Source organism: Danio rerio, chromosome 16 (genome assembly GCF_049306965.1).
Source record: "Danio rerio strain Tuebingen ecotype United States chromosome 16, GRCz12tu, whole genome shotgun sequence".
NCBI lineage: Eukaryota > Metazoa > Chordata > Actinopteri > Cypriniformes > Danionidae > Danio > Danio rerio.
In genome coordinates, this window is record NC_133191.1 from 43,910,148 (window position 1) to 43,930,000 (window position 19,853).

General features: G+C 37.7%; 1 protein-coding gene across 29 annotated transcripts in view; it reads right to left on the reverse strand.

The window, feature by feature from the left end:
* Window positions 1–5,302: 5,302 nt before the first annotated feature.
* The window catches only part of tgfbr2b (transforming growth factor beta receptor 2b), a 117,961-nt gene continuing 103,410 nt past the window's right edge, over window positions 5,303–19,853 (reverse strand). For 28 of the 29 annotated variants that reach the window (XM_073924594.1, XM_073924589.1, XM_073924585.1 and 25 more), the window contains 2 exons: window positions 8,849–8,976; window positions 5,303–6,156 (listed from right to left, as the gene is read on the reverse strand). In XM_073924594.1, coding sequence (XP_073780695.1) covers window positions 5,968–6,156; window positions 8,849–8,976 — 317 coding nt within the window. In that variant the 3' untranslated portion in view covers window positions 5,303–5,967. 29 annotated transcript variants of the gene reach the window in all.

A 19,853-nucleotide genomic window follows, 5' to 3' on the forward strand; every position in this document is an offset into this window, starting at 1 on the left:
TGCATAGGATTTCTGTGGTCTTTCAATCTAGTAATGCAAAATATGCTTTTTGTAAAGATTTGTACATTAAGTACTAAAACAATCAAACACTTAATTAAAACTTTATGCATTTAGATGTATTCCCCTATTTCTTAATAGAGAATTTATACTGTTTAACATTTTTAAATAGATTTTTAAATCACTATGATTTTACAAATGAATCTTCAATGAATAATTTTTTTGGGTGGAGGGTGGAGGGGTTCACTTTAAAAGTAGCCTTCACAGTCAAACCTATTTCAATATAAATAACTTACTAAATGAACTTATGCATTCCTCACATTAAAAAAGTCTCCTTCACAATCACACTTATTTCAATACGAATAACTTACCGAACGAACTTACAAATTCATTCATTCATTTTCTTTTCAGCTTAGTCGCTTTATTAATCTGGGGTCACCACAGCGGAATAAACCGCCAACTTATCAAGCATATGTTTTACGCAGAAGATGCCCTTCCAGCTGCAACCCATCACTGGGAAACACCCATTTACATTCGTTCACACACATCACTATGGACAATTTTAGCTTACCCAATTCACCTGTACCGCATGTCTCTGAACTTGTAGGGAAAACCGGAGCACCCAGAGGAAACCCATGCAAATATGGGGAGAACATGCAAACTCCACATAAAAATGGCAAGTGACCCAGCCGAGGCTCGAAATAGTGACCTTCTTGCTGTGAGGCGACAGCACTACCTACGGCACCACCACGTCACCCAAACTAACGAATTCTTCACATTAAATGAAGTCGACTTCACAGTCACACATATTTGAGGTCTCGTAAATCTCTTTTTTAGTATATTATATTTAAAGATTTTAGTACTCTTATCTATTTACAGCCATCTCTAAAAAAAAATGGAGACTAGAGACTAAACTGTTTACTCCATCCCTCACCGAAGGAGAAATGTGAATGCAGTACGGTTTCCTCTGGTCTCTCCAGAACCACAACAACAACAAATGCCAAGAATCTGAACGGGTCCATAAATCCTATTCTGAGATCAGCGCCACAGAGCGGTATTTATAGCCCTTCAGCCTCTCCGATACCAGTTCATTCCCTAGTCTGCTTCTTCCCTAGACGCTCCAGTGGTTTTAGGGGGCTAAAATAGTAAAGAAACAATAGACGCTGGGGAAAAAAAGACGGTGAGAGGAACAGGGGTGTGTTTCAGCTGCCGGGGATAAAAATGTCCCGTCTGGGGGACTCGTCGTTTTCTCTGTCATTATGGTCGCTGTCGGTCCCTCTCAGGAATTTCAAAACTCTCACTCCAAAACAAAGCTGAGCTCCCACATGGAAAAAAAAAACAACCTATAGGCATTTATAGTAAACTTTATTGTGTTTTTAAGTTATTCAAATTAGCCTACTTGTATTACTCTGTAATTATTCTATAGTCGCTATTGTAATATTAACAAAACCCAATACTGTACAACGTTTTCTAAAAATTATATACACTCACCGGCCACTTTATTAGGTACACCTTACTAGGACCAGGTTGAACCCCATATTGCCTTCAGAACTCCCTTAATCCTTCATGGCATAGATTCAACAAGGTACTAGAAATATTCCTCAAGAGATATGTATATATAATTACCTTTATCTATAGCAGTGTTTTTAAATTATTCATATTTTAGAAGTCATATTTTAAAATAAATAAATATAAAAAATAAATAAATCAAAATAAAAAGTAATAAAACTAAAACTAATAAGTAAAACTAAAAGATGAAAATGAGACGAGAAATCAACTTTAAAATGAACTGATTGAAATTGCGTCATACGAGTGTACACTGGGGAGATTAAATATTGAAGGAGAAGTGCTAGGAATTGGGATAATCTCTGGCGACCATTAAAATAAGTATGTCTTACAAGGCTACAACAACCTTAATTTCCATGTGTTTAAATATTATATATGTTGTTTTTTTCTTGGTGTTGATAGTTGTCTAAATATGTAACATGTATCATATGTATGTGTGGGATAAAGTGTGTTCTTTGGGTTCTGACTAATAAAAAAAGTTGAATTATAAAATAAAAACTTTAAAACGAACAAGAATTGCTGCCCTATATGTCCCATGAAAATATAATATTTAATATGAAGACCACCAAAACTTACAACACAAACTAAAAATGAAACAAATACTAAATGATCAAACTGACTTTTTTTTGACAGTTTCTGACTGTTTCTACACACAACAGTTTCTTGATTTAGCAACAGCCAAGCAGAAACCCTGAGGCTCATATACAGAAATGCAAGTGTCAGTTCACTCAGGCACATTTGAAGGCTGATTTTCATTTCAGGAGTTTGGTTCCCACAAAACCAGCTAGCGTGACAACTGGTTAAAAGAATGCTTGTTAAGACTAACTGAAAACATTGTTGCAACTAACGGCTGTCTTACAGGTAATCTGCCAGTCAATCACACATTTCCCAGGCTGAAAGCTAATAAAACTGTCTAATAGTGGAACAAGGGTCAAAAATGAATGAACATTCCTATTAAAGAACAATGTTTGCTTTGAGTTGATTTGCAAAGGGTGTACTGTTTTAAGCGTTGAAAAAACATATTTTATTAGATACTGTGTGTTTTGTATTCACTGCAACAAAATTTAACCTGTTTTTTGGGGGGGGAAACTGCATGTCATATAACATGTTGGGTTAATGAAGCATGTTTTCATCCTGGCATAAAGCAAATCTTTACAAAGTTTGCAAAAAAAAAAAAAAAAAAAAAAAAAAAAAATCAAGCCATTAGAGCAGTTCACTGTAGTATTGGTAACCTAGTAACCAACGATACACCTAATAGAAAAAGCTGATTAGTAACAAGGCTGTAACGTTCACTATGTCTAAATTTATCCAGCTAATTGGTTCCCATTTGCTATTATTTATTCATTCATTTTCCTTTGGCTTAAGGCTGTTTTATACTTCTGCATCAAGCACACTCGTATGCTCCATTCACGCAGTCGCATAGCCTTCGTCGTGGTTGACGGTGATGCGCACCTCTCAAAAAATATAACTTAATGTCACAACTATGCGTAGCACAAGCTCTGCGATTGGTCAGGTTGGTAATTGTGACCCGTGTGGACAGGACAGTGAGCCATGCGATACCGTTGGAGTGAGTCATTGCAAGTGTTGAGTTCTCTGAAGTAGCTCTATATGGAAACAGTTGTTTAGTATTTACCTTCTGATTAAAGTTGCTGAATGTCCGCTGGTTCCCACCTCAGAATGAGCGAGTTTTAGCTACTAGTACATTAGGGTAGTGGTCAAAAAAAAAAAAAACACCCATGAAGAAACTCAACATAGAGGAACATAAACACCTACTGCTAGCTAGCATTTGGAAGTTTAAATGCATGACTACACTCTGATCACTCACAATTATAAAGCAGCCTTTAGTCCCTTATTTATCAGGGGTCGCTACTACAGCGGGATAAACCGCTATCTATTTTAGCATATGTTTATGTCCTTCCAGCCACAACCCAGTATTGGGAAAAATCCATACACTCTCGCATTCACACATGCACTCATATACAACGGCCAATTTAGTTCATCCAAATAACTTATAGTACATTTCCTTGGACTGTGGGGGAAACCGGAGCACCAAGAGGAAACCCACATGAACACGGGGAGAACATGCAAACTTCCCAGCCAGGACTCGAACCAGTGACCTTCTTGCTGTGAGGCAACAGTGTTAACCACCGTGCTGCCCTATTTGCAATAACAAAGCTATATTAGCCATTTCTACTTCAAAATGCACATTAACAGGGTGATGGAAACCCAGCTATAGACAAAAGATGATTCAAATATTCACAAGTGTGCAAAATTTAGTCAACTCTGGCATTTTCGGCAACTTCTCTGATTGGCTGTTGCATTTAAAAGATCGGCAGACACATGTTATTGGATAAAAGCGCTGCAAAAACCTCAATCCAGTGTGCAGAGATTTAAGTGAAGTTTATTTAGAAACTAATTTCGAGAGGATCACGTGCTTATGATTGCTTGCAGCTGGTCCCACATTATTTAATTTATGATTCATCAATCAGACGGTTTCTAAGCCACTATAAATTCCCTAAGTTCCATACAACAGCCATCTTCGTTTTGAAGAATCCCCCCTTTCATCCTTAATCCTCCTCCTTTCCTAGATGGGTGGCATGGTGGCCCAGTGGTTAGCACTGGTGCCTCACAGCAAGAACGTCACTGATTCTAGTCCTTACCAAGCCAGGCAATGTTTCTTTGCGGAGTTTACACATTCTCTCTGTGCTCACGTGTGTTTCCCTCGGGTTTTCCGGTTTTCTTCCACCGTCCAAAAACATGCAACTTAAGTTAATTGACTAATCCAAATCGGCACTATAGACATGCTCCTAGTAAGTAGTTATTCTTAAGAGCAATCACTATCTGTTCATTAGCTACTACAGCAGCGGAGTTCTCGAGATCTACCTGAGCTCAAACACCCCTCTCGTCCTGCAACAAGAGGGAGCCTGGGACTCGAGGATCTTATGAGCTCAGGGCTGTCTCCCGGGACAGCATGCCAAACAAGCTTTATAATCAATCATCAGCTAAGTGTGAACTCTTGAAATTTAAATTTGTGAAGTGACACTTCATATTCATTCTCAGATTTCACTTTAGTCGGTGCAGGGGTATTTTAGCCTCTTCATGCTCCTTAATGCTGTGCCATCTATAATAGGCTATTCGTAATTTCATTTAATATATAACCACAATTTGTTATACATTATAAAGATAATCATATAAACACTATAAATGATAAGGACTTCTCTCCTCCTGAATCCCCGGGTCTGAATGCAGACACAGTAGATAGCAGTGCAGCAGGTCTCTTTCCCTATATATTTCAACTATTTGCCCTGTTGGTAATCTGGAGGATTTTAAACATGTGCAAACACAGCAGCACAGATATAGGCAATGTGTCTGAATGGTAACAAACTCAACTGATAAGACAAAGTCCGCCACTCTCTAATTCTCCTACAGCTCTCCCGACATAACTGCTTGCTGCACACAAACAGCTTTGCTGTATCAACCCTCACAGCATCATGGGGAAAACCCTACAGCAAACCCTGTGGATCATGGAAACAAACACATATGACACTTCATGAATGGTTAAATACTGAGTGCCGTGCACTGTCTCACAGCTTGATGCTTAAGTGATGCTCAACACACAGATCTGTTAAAATCTCAAAAAAGTACTCCAGTGTGTCTTGAACCTTTAAATCCAACACTAGTGTATTCAATATGTAAAATAATACACAATAATATGTACAACAAAATAAAAATGACCCACTTTTAGTATCAATCCTGTACATAAATGTCTTTTAATCATCATAGATTTACAATATATTACATGAAAAGTAGTAAAAGAGAGGCACAATTCAATATCCAGGATATGTGAACATAAGAGGCACATTGTGAGCTTCAAAATACTGTTCGTTTAACACCTTTCTTTGGTATGTGCAGCATATATATATATACTCTTCCCTTTTTTGGCCCCCTCAATAGTGTGGGTTGATTTTTTTTTACGTCACAAGCTGTATTTACAATATATTTTTCCTTTGGCTATAACAAGCACAATACACTTTTTGGCAAAAACAAACACACACACCATTCATGCACGCAAACAAACAAATCTCACATTCTTCCATAAATCCAGAAAATCCTGAACTGATCTGTAGGAAGTCTTAAAATCTCCTATGAATCTTTAGTGTTGAGGCGAAACATTTTCCTGATTACCTTTGGCTCTCGGTCAGCCGTCAGAGGAGAAACCCAGCATCTGTCCAGCTCCTCTTTCTCGCAGCGTGACCTTCCTCAGTGTGAGCTGTGAATAATCTGATAAAGTGCATGAAATCTTTGGTTATGAGACATAAAGCTTTATGAAAAGGCCGTATTCTTCTACGTTGCCTCGCTGGAAGGATGTACAACATTCAGTTTGTGCAGAGAGAGATCTTTCTCTCATTTGTCGTCGCTCACGCTCACGGCACAGTCTTCGGGAATCTTTTCCTCAGAGCTGCTGCAGGTGGACAGTTTGTCCAGGTCGTCGTCCATCTCGTTGAAGCGTTCAGCCACACACTGTGCAGTCAGCCGGGCTTCAGGGTCGTGATCCCAGCATTCATTGATGGTTGCACAAACTGCTGCCACTCCCTGGAGACAAAGCATGAGTGCGTGGGAACTTTTTTCTGTGTTTTTTATGAATTATTAGCCCCCTGTATAATTTACGTATAATCACCCAATTTCTGTTTAGCAGACAGAAGATTTTTTTAAACACATTTCTAAACATAATAGTTTGTTCTGTAGATAATCTAAACAAACAAAAAAAGCTTAAGGGGACTAATAATATTGACCTGAAAATTGTTTATAAAAAATTAAAAACTGCTTTTATCCTTGCCAAAATAAAACAAATAATGCTCTATTCACACTAGATGCTGAAGAAGCGCCAAACGCGAGTGATTTATATAAGTCAAGGCAAAGACGCGAATAGACATCGTGGATGCGATTCGCTTGAATGTAGCGACGCGAATTGAGCGTTTTTCTCATTTGATGCTCTTAACATGCTTCAAAATTTCCAATTCGATAGATTTCCGTGTGCAAATGCGTGAATTTATCGAGTCATTCGTGCTGCGTTAACCAATCAGGAGCTTGCTCTTGTAGGGGTGTGATTATGACGTAGTTCCAGCTGACCCCAGACAATAGCTCATCAAACTGGGCTCGGCTCAACCAGAAGCACTTTATCATCCATGAAAGCCTCCATCATCTAGGTATAGTTTCAGGAGGAGTTTATGAACTCACAGAGCTGGGTGAACCTCTGAATGTATCTAGTGGAGTTATTATCTCAATGACATCCATGTTAGCCACTTAGCAACGAAGCTAGAGTCATCTGGCAGAAACCCAAGGCCCACCCAAGACGCGTATCTGCTTCGATTGTGAAGTAAATTTGAAGTGTGAATGAAGTGAATTTGACGCGAGAATGAAGCAAGTTTTACGCGGGACTAAAGTGTATTTAATGCACAAATGAAGCGTTGCGAATGAAAAGTTTTTCACACTTAACGCGCAAATTTTGTGAACTGTTTAAGTTGGAAAATTTTAACTTAAGCGGATATTCCTGCTGCGTTAACCAATCAGGAGCTTGTACTTGGTGTGACTATGACGTAGTGCCTGTTGTTGGTGTCCCGAGGGGAAATCCTTTTGCAGACACCAAACAACAGTTCATTAAACTGGGCTGGGCTCAGTCAAAGACACAGCTGAAAGCCTCCATCATCCAGGTATAGTTTCTGAAGAGTGCACCTCTGAAAGTGTCTAGTGGACTCTCAAATAATTTTTTCAGCCTTCCTAAAGATCAAAAACACAGCTTATTTCTCAAAATTCATGTTAGCCATTTAGCAAGAGTCTAGAGTCACCAGGCACACAGAAGTCCTGTCCATGACGCAAATTGCATCTATTGTGAAGTGAATTTGACACGCAAATGAAGCAAATTTGACCCGCGAATAAAGCAAGTAAACTCAAAATGTTCATATGTCTATTTACCAGCCAATATCGCAACTTATTCGCACATGCCGCAACTGGTGTGAAAACAGCATCAGACTTTCTACAGAAAAAAAATATCGGAAATGATGTGAAAAATTCCTTGCTCTGTTAAAAAGGATTTGGAAAATATTTTAAGAAGAAAGAAAAATTCACAGGAGGGTGATTTATTTTGAATTCAACTGTATACAGTATGCCCACTTCCATGTTTTTCTAACTTTTTGTCTTTGATTTTGTCTTGTTTGTGGTCCAAATATAGTCTCTATTACAATGTTTTGTTTTCAGAAATAATAAGTCAAAATTGTGCTTTTCTTTAAAACAAGCAAAATAATGCAAATAAAATATTCTTGTTTAATAAAAAATTGAGATATGATTATTTTTCTTAACCCACTGGCAGATTATTTTCCTTGTTTTGAGGCAAAATCACTTAATTTTAACTTATAATTTCTAAAAACTATATTTTCTTTGACCAGAAACTGCCTATTGATTTAAGCATTTTTAGATGTTTGGACTAGAAAAATGACAGAAACTCTAGGTCAACAAAAATTATATATGATGTTGTTAATATATTCATAGTATTTATAATACAGTCAGCGGCCAATTAGATTTGCTACTTTTAGCATCTGATGGACACTTTGCTATCCCACAAGGCCTAAAGACAGGACTGAAGTCGCAGGGAAGTGATGAACTGACAGCATCAGTGAAAATATGGTGGACGTTGTACACACTACACACATTTACGTGTACTACACAGAACATGCCTTTTATACTTATAAATTAAAACAGCTTAAAACAAATGCATTATGTACAATTTTGGATGCAGTTGGCAGTTTTGTTTTAAAAAGTATGATTTAAATTTAGTCAGTATATCATCATGTCATGCACATACGTACATTTTAGTGAATTGTACTTCAAATGGACTATATGTAGAAATTTTTATATAGTTTTTAAATATAATTGATCAGTATTGCATGACTGATCAGAAATCCTTTTAATAATGATATGGTGCTCAAGAAACATTTATTATTAATGTTACATTTGAAAATTATTCATGTTAATTAGTTTTTTCCCCCCTTTTATTGCTTTTTGACCTGTTTTAAACATGTTTAAATCTGTTTAATTATTTAATTCTTTGTTGTTTTAGTTCTAATAATTATTGTGTTATTATGTTATTATTATTTGAATCCTCTTTATGTAAAGTACTTCAAATTACCACTGTGAAGGAAATGTGCTATATAAATAAACTTGCCTTTGCCTTGCCTTATATATCTATTACCATGATCAGAGACTGAAATGTAAGTGTTTGATGTTGTACCTGGTGTTTCATCCAGCTGCTGGGGATCTCTGGCCTGCCTCGGTCTCGCAGCACATTGTCTTTCATGCTCTCCACACAGGGGTGCTCTCGGACTTTAGAGCCAAATGGAGGTTCATAGTCTTTAACCTCTGCAAGACACACACACAGAAGATGATCAGATAATCTGCCCACCTACGACAGCATGAAGAATCATTCTTGGAGAGCATCTGGGAAGAGGATTGAAGAGGAAAAAAAAAGCCCTGACTGGGGGAAAAATATATTTCATAAGCTCTGGTGGAGCCAGTAACTAGGTTTTTACTGTATTATTGTGTTTAATTACATTTTGTGTATGCAACTTTATGTGCAAAACCTTAACTTTGCAACATTCCACAGCAAAATCGCTCATTAAAAAATTCGTATTATGAAATTGATGCTTTCAATGACAGAACTGGAGATGTCATACCAGTGTTTGATTAAAGAATGAGCTGGTTGTTTTAACTTAATCGGTTCAATTTCTTCACAAATCATATTTTATCGAACTCACCGTTTCAAATGAACCAATCAGAGAAAATCACCAGTTGATGATTCATTCGTTCATTTTCCTTCGGCTTAGTCCAGGGATGGGCAAACTTGGTGCTGGAGGGCCGGTGCCCTGCACAGTTTAGCTCCAACACACCTGTTAATAGATTTCTAGTGATCTTGAAGACACGGATTAGCATCTTCAGGTGTGTATGATTAGTGTTGGAGATAAACTATGCAGGACACCGGCCCTTCAGGACTGATTTTGCCTACTCCTGGATTAGTCCCTTATTCATCAGGGGTCGCCACAGTGGAATGAACCACCAACTTTTCCGGCATATGTTTTTTGCAGCGAATGCCCTTTTAGCTGCAACCCAGTACTGGGAAACATCCATACATTCTCTCATTCCCACCCACACTCATACACTAGGACCAATTTAGCTCATGCAATTCACCTATACTGCATGTCTTTGGACCGTGGGGGAAACTAGAGCACCCTGAGGAAACCCAATACAGGGATAACATGCAAACTCCACACAGAAATGACAACTGGCCCAGCCAGGACTCAAACCAACGCCCTTTTTGCTGTGAGGCGACAGTGCTAACCACTTAGCCACCAAGCCACCCAGTTGATTAACTGAATCAAATCTACTGTTAAAGAGCAGTTTAAGCCAGCGAGAACAAAATCTAAAATAACACAAATTAACAGGCATAATTAAGTACATGAAAACAAGTACTACTGGACAAGATATGCTTAAAATGAATATTAATGAATGAAGGTGACTATTTTAACAGTCTAGGCGCAAAAGCATTAAGGGCATGTCCGAATCAACTTTTGCAATTTTAGGGACAGAAAAATACACTCTGCGCTGCGGTGCATGGTCTAACAGGGATGTGCTTATTCTGATAATAAATTATAGGGTGTTTTGAGTCTAACGTGAATTAAACCAATCAGAGTCTCATTTCCCATTAAAGAGTTAAAAAGACCATCTGCACGAGGATAAAGAATAAGGATCCTCCTTTCGGTCTCTTTACTCTCTCCGTACTTTACTTTTACTCTTTACTCCTTTACTTTCGTGGATAAGGAAACGGTGTTGAATGCACTCCACTGAGGACATCCATTAGCCTACATAAATAAATTTGTTTGTTAAGCACAAAGATTTATTTCTAAATTCAGTTCTAATGCAAGTTCCAGCAAATTAATAAATGAACAATAATAATGAAGTGAGATTAAAAAACTGAGTTATATCCAAACACACGTCCTATGCCTCATATGATCCAAAACCTGACAGGAGGACAAATCTAAGCTTGTTTTTAATAAAACAAATATAAATATGCATATTATAAATACTACTGATAATAATAATATTAATAATAATAACATTATACAAATGCAAGTTGTCATGAATAAGCCTGAAAAGACTCCCACATGAGAAATGGAGGCAGAAGTTTTTATATTTATGTAGTAAATAATAATTTTTGTAACATTTTAATCCTTTATTTTAATCCTTTAGTTCTTTACCATTTGTAAAGATATTTGTGCACCCTAACACACCTTTATAGACCTGCACACCCATGAGTCCACAAAGAGGCGCAAATGGATTTGCTAAACAATGAGGCACAAAATGTAAAAATTAGAGTTGCGCTGTTCTGAAATAGCAACAAATTGCGCCAAACATGTCTTTCACCTTATCGTGCCGGGTGTATAATAAGGCCCTTAAAATCCTTTATTGTAAATTTCATGTGAAACATGTATTTTTTGCTTTGCTATTCTTTTTATGTGAACAATTAATCAATGCAAGTGATTCCAATGAAAAAAATATGTTTTTGGTAATCTTTAATCAAAGTCTGACTATTTGCTTCCACATATGTAGTGTTGATTCTTCTCTGTTGACGTGAGTTTTACGGCTCCATCCACAGTAGTCTTGCCCACACCCCTCTTTTCCATGAGGGAATGATGCACAAAAAAAAGCCCAGCACCCTACTCAATATTCCGTTTCAGTTCAAAGTACATTTTTTATAAATTTTCCTTCAGCCTAGTCTCTATTTCAGAGGTCAGAATGAACCGATAACTTATCCAGCATATGCTTTATGAAGCAGATGCCAGCTGCAACACAGTACTGGGTAAAACCCATATACACTCTTTCACACACTGCAAATTTAGTTAATTCAATTCACCTTTAGCGCTTGTCTTTGGACTGTGGGGGAAACTAGAGCACCCGGGCGAAACACGGGGAGAACATGCAAACTCCACACAGAAATGTCAACTGGCTCAGTGGGGACTTGAACCAGCAATCTTGTTGCTCTGAGGCGACAGTGCTAGCCACTAAGCCACCGTGGTGCAAATTACATCACAATACTGAAATAAAATTTTCAGCAATTTCCAACACACATGGACTTTATTACTTTTACAGGAGTAATATTTTATTAGGGGCTCTTTAATTTTAGTCAGCTGCTTGTTTTTAATACTTTCTCCATCAAAACCCTAAAAACCAAACCCTCAAAAGTACAGCAACTGGAGAAAAGATACTGAAATAGGTTTCTCCAGCAATAAACAAGGTTGATTTTGTGGATCATTTGTTTTGTTCATCAAAACAAATTGGTGAAATATGAGGCTAATCATTGGTCTGTGCCAGCGAACTCCAAAAACAGATTTTCCAGACCTTGTGAAACTCACAGCTGCAGAGGCCCAATGATATATCTGTCTTCAGGCTCCATAGCCAAGTACTAGACCAGAGCCAGCTATAGATAACACACACACGCACACACAGTCCTAAAAATCAGCAAGAAATACCAAAACCTCTAGAGTTTCCCCAAAACAGCCGGAGACGTCATAAATCGGCTGTTATTGTCCGCATCCTGGCCAGTATAAAATCCATCACAGCAAATGATGCTGGATGAGAGCGTTTACTTTGGAGCGGCTTGCTCTCGATTGGGGAGTGTGTTTTGTGGTTCTGGGCCCACAGGAAGGGGCTCGGCCAGCATGCGGCGCAGGACAGGAAGTGGAGGACTGTGATTGGGCCCCTGTGGAGAAGCTGACTCCACAAGAGAACGCATCCTGTTTTTGACAAGTGGACTTCCCCTGTTTCAGCTCTCAAACAAAATACTCACGCCCCTGCGGAGCTATTTCTGCTGTCCTCGATGCCCTGTGTTACCCCGTTTCCACCAGCATGAACCGGCTGCCAGTTCAGAGCTAGTGCTATAGTCATTTTGGGGTTGGTTCGACTGGCGAGCCTTCTAAGGGTGCTTTCACACTGGTGGCCAGCAAATGATACATTGTAACATTTTTTTCTGCGGTTTTGGTTTCTTTTCACACCACATTGAGTGCTCTTGTCCGAACTAGTTGACATGAACTAAAATGCAGTAATGCAACAACATCTACACCAATCATTGGCCAGATGTGTCACTGAACAAATTTCCTGAACCACATTTTGATTGATCAGAATTAATGTGCATGTACATTGCTACACAACTCCAGAAGGTAAACAAAGAGAGGATGAAAGGCCGACACAACACAATGCTTGTTAGTGTGGAGAGACGACTGCACTAGTTGACTGTATCTCTGGCATTTTTATATTATACATAGTTTGTACGCAGTCCTTCAGGCATCAATTTTCAGACTGGAGCGCAGATGCAATTTGAAAACAATGTTGTAATTCACTGTGAATGGTGAAGGCGCATCAAAAAATTGAAATTGGTCCATGAGCTGCTGGTAAAACCAAATACTTGCCCTTATCCCATAATACATGGCACAGCTGACAAATGTCAACTCAGGTTCATTATTGATACGTACCCCTGTATATATTTCTGGACAGTTCAAAATACATCCCTTTTTGCAGTTTTTTGTTTTTGCGAATGCAGGGCTCGAAATTGCGACCATTTTGGTTGCATATGCGCCCGAAAATTAATCTATGCGACCTCATAATATATCTGGGCGCATTAGTGCGACTGCAGATAATGGTTGTAGTGCGACCTGTTTTGTTTTTTTCTAAAAACGTGCTGAATCGCTCTTCCCTGCCGCTATATTGGTTCATATTAGCTGTCACTCACTCAAGGTATTCCGCTGTCAGATGACAGGGAAGGAGCTTTTATGACCACGGGAAATGCAAACGGCTGAAGAGTAAAAATTTAAAGCACACAGGTTTGCAAACCCCACCTAAAGTTGAGGCGCAGATGAAAGCGATCATGACACGTCACGTGGTGAATAATGATCCGCCAGCTGAGATCAATCGAGAACGCGCTTCTTGGAGAAGGTGCCCGAATCTCCATGCATTGCATTCACTGCGTGTTCAGCGCAAATATCCGCTAAAAGTCAAATCTAATACTGTACATATCATCGCCAAAGAAGCTCACCTTTACTAAGTTTACACTGAAACTGTATTGCGCCGATGGTTAGCGCAAGAATCCTGCTCTGCCTGCTCATAAATTGGGTCGACTGACTCGCCTGCTTTTCCACTAACACAGAAAAATGAAGATCATCTCAGACTGAACCTTTAAATTGACACAAACTGAAACCAAAACTTTTAAAGAGTGATAGAAGTGAGACTTTACTTACTTTCTTTTGTCTATTCTTGTTTGAGGTGTATATTATTATTTTTTTATTTACTGATGACTGCTTTGCAGCTTTCATCATTGAATTGAACGATTTATTGTAATCTTTTGTTTGTTTTGTAGCAGAAATATTATTTATTAAATTGACATGCATATAAAACAGCAGCACAAAATAAATATTTCTTACTGCAATGCTTCATTTTTGTTTGATGCAAACTATACAATTATTTTTCATAAAGTAACAGACTTTTTATAGCAGATAACCTACATTCAAGCACATTCAAGGCAGTATCATAATGAGAAATGGAATTCATTGTTACTATTATTGTCATTTTTCATCATCATTAATATTCTATGGCCTAATTATTAGATATTCATTTTGGAATTATTGCACACAAATATCAATGTCTTCACAGCATTAGTTAGATAGCTGTTTCTGGTTTTTGTCAGTCCTATTAATGTTGTTTTAAAATACAATAAATCTTTTAAAAAACAATTTGCAGCAGTGCTCATTCATTTTTGGTGGGTGCTCCTAAATTTTTTCTGGTGCTCCTAAAAATTTTTTTGTGCTCCTAAATATTTGAAGTTGGGAGCACCGGTGCTACCAAGTAAAAAAGTTAATTTCGAGCCCTGGAATGCATCAGAGGGTGCTGTGTATGCTTTTTAAAATCTCAAATTTCTCACGCAAGTGCCATTTACACCTGCTCTTCTCACATAAATCTACCTGAAGCCGCTGTCGACTGACTGACTGACCTGAATTAGTAACAGTGCTGACTGATGCCTTTGCCTCATCAGTGCTGACTGATGGATACACTCCATATAAAAACACTGTTCCCAGATCAGCTTTGGTACACGTGATTTGAAGAGGAGCGAAAGTGGACACTTTTGGAATTGTTTGGGTTTTTAAACAGATAAATACACTTAATAATATGTACACATGTCCTTCCTGGCGTGTGTTATTTCCAACACAAAGAATTTTATCTTAAACAGGCATTGACAGTTCAGAAAGTAATTGAATGCTTTCATTATAGATCAGTGGATTCCTAAAGTGACACCGCTGTTATCAAACAAAACAGTGAATCAAAATGACAGATTTGCTGCTATTCTCTAAATAAATATTGTAACTTTAATCAATATATAAATACAGTGAATAAAATGTGAACAAGATTTTATGATTTGATTTAATTTCAGTATAGGCCATTGATTTTAACAGACTAAACCTTTCATTTTATTTTCAGTTTTTTAAAGTTTATTATTTATTCTATAATTTGAAGCTAATTTTCTCCCCGTATTTCTAACAGTTCAACGAGGCTTATTTACAACTAAACTGCTTTGAATTGACAGATTACAGATCATTTGGGGGTTCTTTTGGGGGGTGTATCCCATCTTTTTACATCCCAATGTTGACAGGTATGCTTCATACCAACAATCTTTACTGGTTCAGAGCTGTTGTTCTGTGTTGAAAGATGAAAAATAAAATAAAACATTTATAACTGTAAGCTCTGAACAAGCCCTCAAACTGCACTGGCTGAAAAGCAGTATGAGTGCATCTGACCAGACGGTAGTAAAACAGAGTATATCGGAGCTTAGTGTTCGTGCAGGTTAGCTAGTTTTAAGATCAGCTTATATTGGTTTCACTGTCTTTTTCTATATGTTGCTGAATGGGCAAGGCTACACAAATGCACTCACTATGTGAGGAATGCCGTGGTTTCGGGAACAGATGTCCTGCCGGCTGAGGCCTCCCGCTCCGGGCCCAGCTAGAGTTATCCAGGGAAGAGATTTTTTTACTACAGTTTCCCTTTCAGATTAAGTGTCTGCTCCTCCACAGACCTGCCTGTCTGAGTCTGTCTGGGAAGCAGCACGAGAAAAAAACCCAAAAATGTATGCTTTTTTAAACTCTTGAGTTTAGAAAGTGTATAACCGAGCACTCTTTAAGGAGCAAAAACACGACTTTTATACATTTTTATGAAAGAGAAGACACACATTAAAGTGTCATTCAGTGTAACAGTAGTCTATATACCAGAATCGCTCATCAGACATAATTAAAACGAGATTTATTTGATGACATATTAAAGACAATTTTAAATGATTAATTGTACATTATAATTTGCTAGCGCTGGGCGATAAATCAATGTTATCGATTAACTCGAGTGTGAAATTTACAATTGTTTTAATGAAAATTGGTGCAGCTGCTTTGTTTTTTTTATTTACTTATTTAAAAAGCACATTAAAACTGAGATACAACCTGGAAGACGACAATACAACACTTATTATCAAAATCATCAGCATTTTTAAAAGTTTATTTTACAGACTTATAATATGCTGTTGTTCAATTGGAGTTTTCATTCCAAAATGGCCGCCGCGCCCTCTAGTGGCTGTTTCCCAAATTACACTAGAGTGTCGCCTCTTGGTCATTCGAAAGCTGCCTTTCCACTGCACACGACAAGCGACAGACCAGAAGTCATTCATTTCCAATGGAGAGCAGTCCGGGAGCTGCGTTGAGTTCCGATCATCTCCGTATGCGGAAAATTTGGATCCGAATTGAGCTGCGGATCCGTTAAAATATTTGAACTCCTGCGACTAGACCGCATGCGACCTGCCGACCGGATATGATGTATTCCAGTGTTGTCCAAACAGGTCCGTGCGCGCGAGATGAGAAATAATAGTTTATATGGTTAAACTTTTCTGTTCATAAATGTAAGTAAGAAAGTAATAAAAATATATATTTTTAATGTTGTCTCCACTTGAGACACCATATGAGATTCTAGTATTCATTCATTCATTAAACTATGTAAACGCACAGAGAATAAAGGCTATTGCTTTTGCAGTCCTTTATTTCAAGCACCGTAAGAATCAGCTTCTCCCTCGTGGTGCACGACAACACTGAAAATACTGTGCGGCTGCCACAAGGGGGCGTATTCCGACAGTCGTGTCCAAATGTTGTGTCCAGTGGAAAGGCGGCTTAAGCTCTTTGCCTATAATTTGCCACTCTCCCTCCAAAATGAAGTTTTACCCCTTTATTGGCAAAATGATTTTAAATATTTTAACATAACAAATGTAATGAATTTTTACACTACAAAAATAATAACAGATTTAACATTATAACAGGATAACATCTGCCTGTTGTTTCATGTCTACGTTGTTACATTTAATAACAGCACAATATTATTTCACACATCTCACTTTCACTAAAGCTATTTGAAACATTAATGTAGACTCTTGGCATTCAGTCAGAACAAACAGGAGACATTTTAAACACAATGACCTATTTATAAAAGTCACCAAGAAAGAAATGCAGCAGCAATGTTGCCTGACCGGAGGATTTTTCAGTCTTCAGACAGAGAGTTTTAGGGTGGATCATATTGTCATCCCACAACAACCTTGAGTCTGCTGAGAGCTTGAGCTGGCGGTGAATCTGAGACTATAGTATTGATGGACGGCCGCCCTGCGTGAGTTTCTGCCACCTGCCAGCCAGCTGCTGTCCTCCATTTACTTGTTTTGCTCTGTTTTGTCTGAGGAAAGGAGTAAGTTCTCCTTGACTGGCAGAGTCTCAAGTTTACTCCGGTTCTCCAGGCCGCACCCCGTGCTAATTCAGGACTTACTAGCATACACACAGTGAGCCACAGCTGAAGAACGCAGCCACAGCTTTCCATTTCACCATCACCCACACGTTGGCTTCTGAGGCCACATTTTTCTTCATATTTTCGCAAGACATCCCAGGTTTGTGCATTGAATACAGTCCCCTAAGCTGAAGGTGGTACTGTAATTAAGACAAAAAGTAGCAAGGGATTTAAGCAACATACCTCATTCTGAAAAAGTAGCCCTATATACATTTCTGGAGATTACAAATGATGTAGCCAGAGCTACGTATGGCTACATTTTGTCTTTAAAACGAATGCTACGAGACAATACGACGGAGTTTCTTTTTGTGCTTACCAGCTGACCGCTTAGCTCCGTATGGACAGCTGTCCTGCGGTTACCAGTTTGTCCAGAAATATTATAAGAATTGATGAATTAGCGGAAAAAAATCGTAATGATCGAGTAGAGCCAATTAAGGGGCCCTTATCGTACACCCGGCGCAATGTGGCGCAAGGCGCGGCGCAATAGTCTTTTGGTAGTTTCAGCTTGGCCCAAGAGTTGTTTTGAGGCGTTGCGCTACGCTGTTTAAATAGCAAATGCAAATGTTCTGGTCTAAAAAGGAAGGCGTTCTGAGGCGGAGTGCTGGTACGTTGCTATTTTAAAAAACTAAAATAGATTTTTCATTAGACCAAAACAAACCAGGTCTAAAATCTGGCGCAGAGTTGCGCCTCGCTTACACACTGCTTAATACGCACAAGAGAGCAATAAGCAAATAACTTTACATATGAAAAAAAATAAATATTAAGGATATATATAGGATATAATAGGAATAGATATAGGATATAAATATAAAGGATTAAAATATTACAAAACATTATTTTCTAGCCTACATAAATATGAAAAATAACTGCTTTTATGTCTTCATCTACGGAGGATTTTTCATTTCATTTATAACAATTTGCTTTTTTATAATGTTATTATGATTAGCAGTATTATTTATTATATCCATATTTATATTTGTTTTATTAACATTTTCAAGCTTAGATTTGCCCACCTGTCAGGTTTTAGACCATATGGGGCAAAGCATGTGTTTTAGAATATAACTCAGGTTTTTAAACACACTTCGTTATTATTGTTCATTTATTCGTTTGCTGGAAATTAGAACTGAATTTAGAAATAGTTTTGAAACAAATATTTCTTAACAAATAAATCTTAACAAACAAAATTAATTATTTATAGACTAATTGATGTCTGTGCGTAAAGGTTTCCCTATCCAAGAGCGAAAGTGAAAGTAGATCCTTTATTTCTCATTCTCATGCAGTAGATGCTCTGTTTAACAGTTTTCTGTAAAAAAAAAAAACTGTTAACTGTTTGCTAGTGAAATGCTCAGATTTTCCACTTAGACTTACTTTGCGTCTTGTCAATAGCGAATGCGCTCTTAGAGCGACGCAGCTGGCTTTTAAAGGGAATGGGAGATGAGACTCTAATTGGTTTATTCTCAAAACACACCTAACTTATTAAGAGTATAAAATCAACCCTTTTAGACAATGCGCCACGGCGCAAAGCGGATTTTCCCGTCCTTAAATTAGCAAAAATGCATTCAGACACGCCCTGAAAGCGTTTGCGCCCTGCGTTTTGCGCATGGACCGTCAAAATAGAGCCCAAGGAGTTAATGTGAGAAGCCATACCTTCATTATAAACTGATATATAGCATACGCGTGTCAGTTGCATAACTTCAGTTTCATAATCATTCATAAATTCTCTCCCATGGCCTTATGGAATAATAAAGTATCCATTGCAGGGCTTGAAATGAACTTTTTTACTTGGTAGCACCAGTGCTCCCAACTTTAAATATTTAGGAGCACCAAAAAGAATTTAGGAGCACCAGAAAAAAATAGGAGCACCCACCAAAAATGAATGAGCACCATTGCAAATTGTATTTTAAGGGATTTATTGTATTTTAAAATCAATCAATTAGGACAAAAAAACTGAAACAACTATCTAACTAATGCTGAGATGACATTGATATTTGTGTGCAATAATTCCAAAATGTATGTCTAATAATTATAGACTATTAATGATGATGAAAATGACGATAATAGTAACAAACAATTACATTTCTCATTATGATGCTGGCATGAATGTGCTTGAATGTAAGTTATCTGCTATAAAAAGTCTGTTATTTTATGAAAAATAAATGTATAGTTTGCATCGAACAAAAATGAAGCATTGTAATAAGAAATATTTATTTTGCACTTTTGTTTTTATATGCATGTCAATTTAATAAATAATATTTCTGCTACAAAACAAACAAAAGACTATAATAAATCATCCAATTCATGGCTGAGAGCTGCAAAGCAGTTATCAGTAACTGATT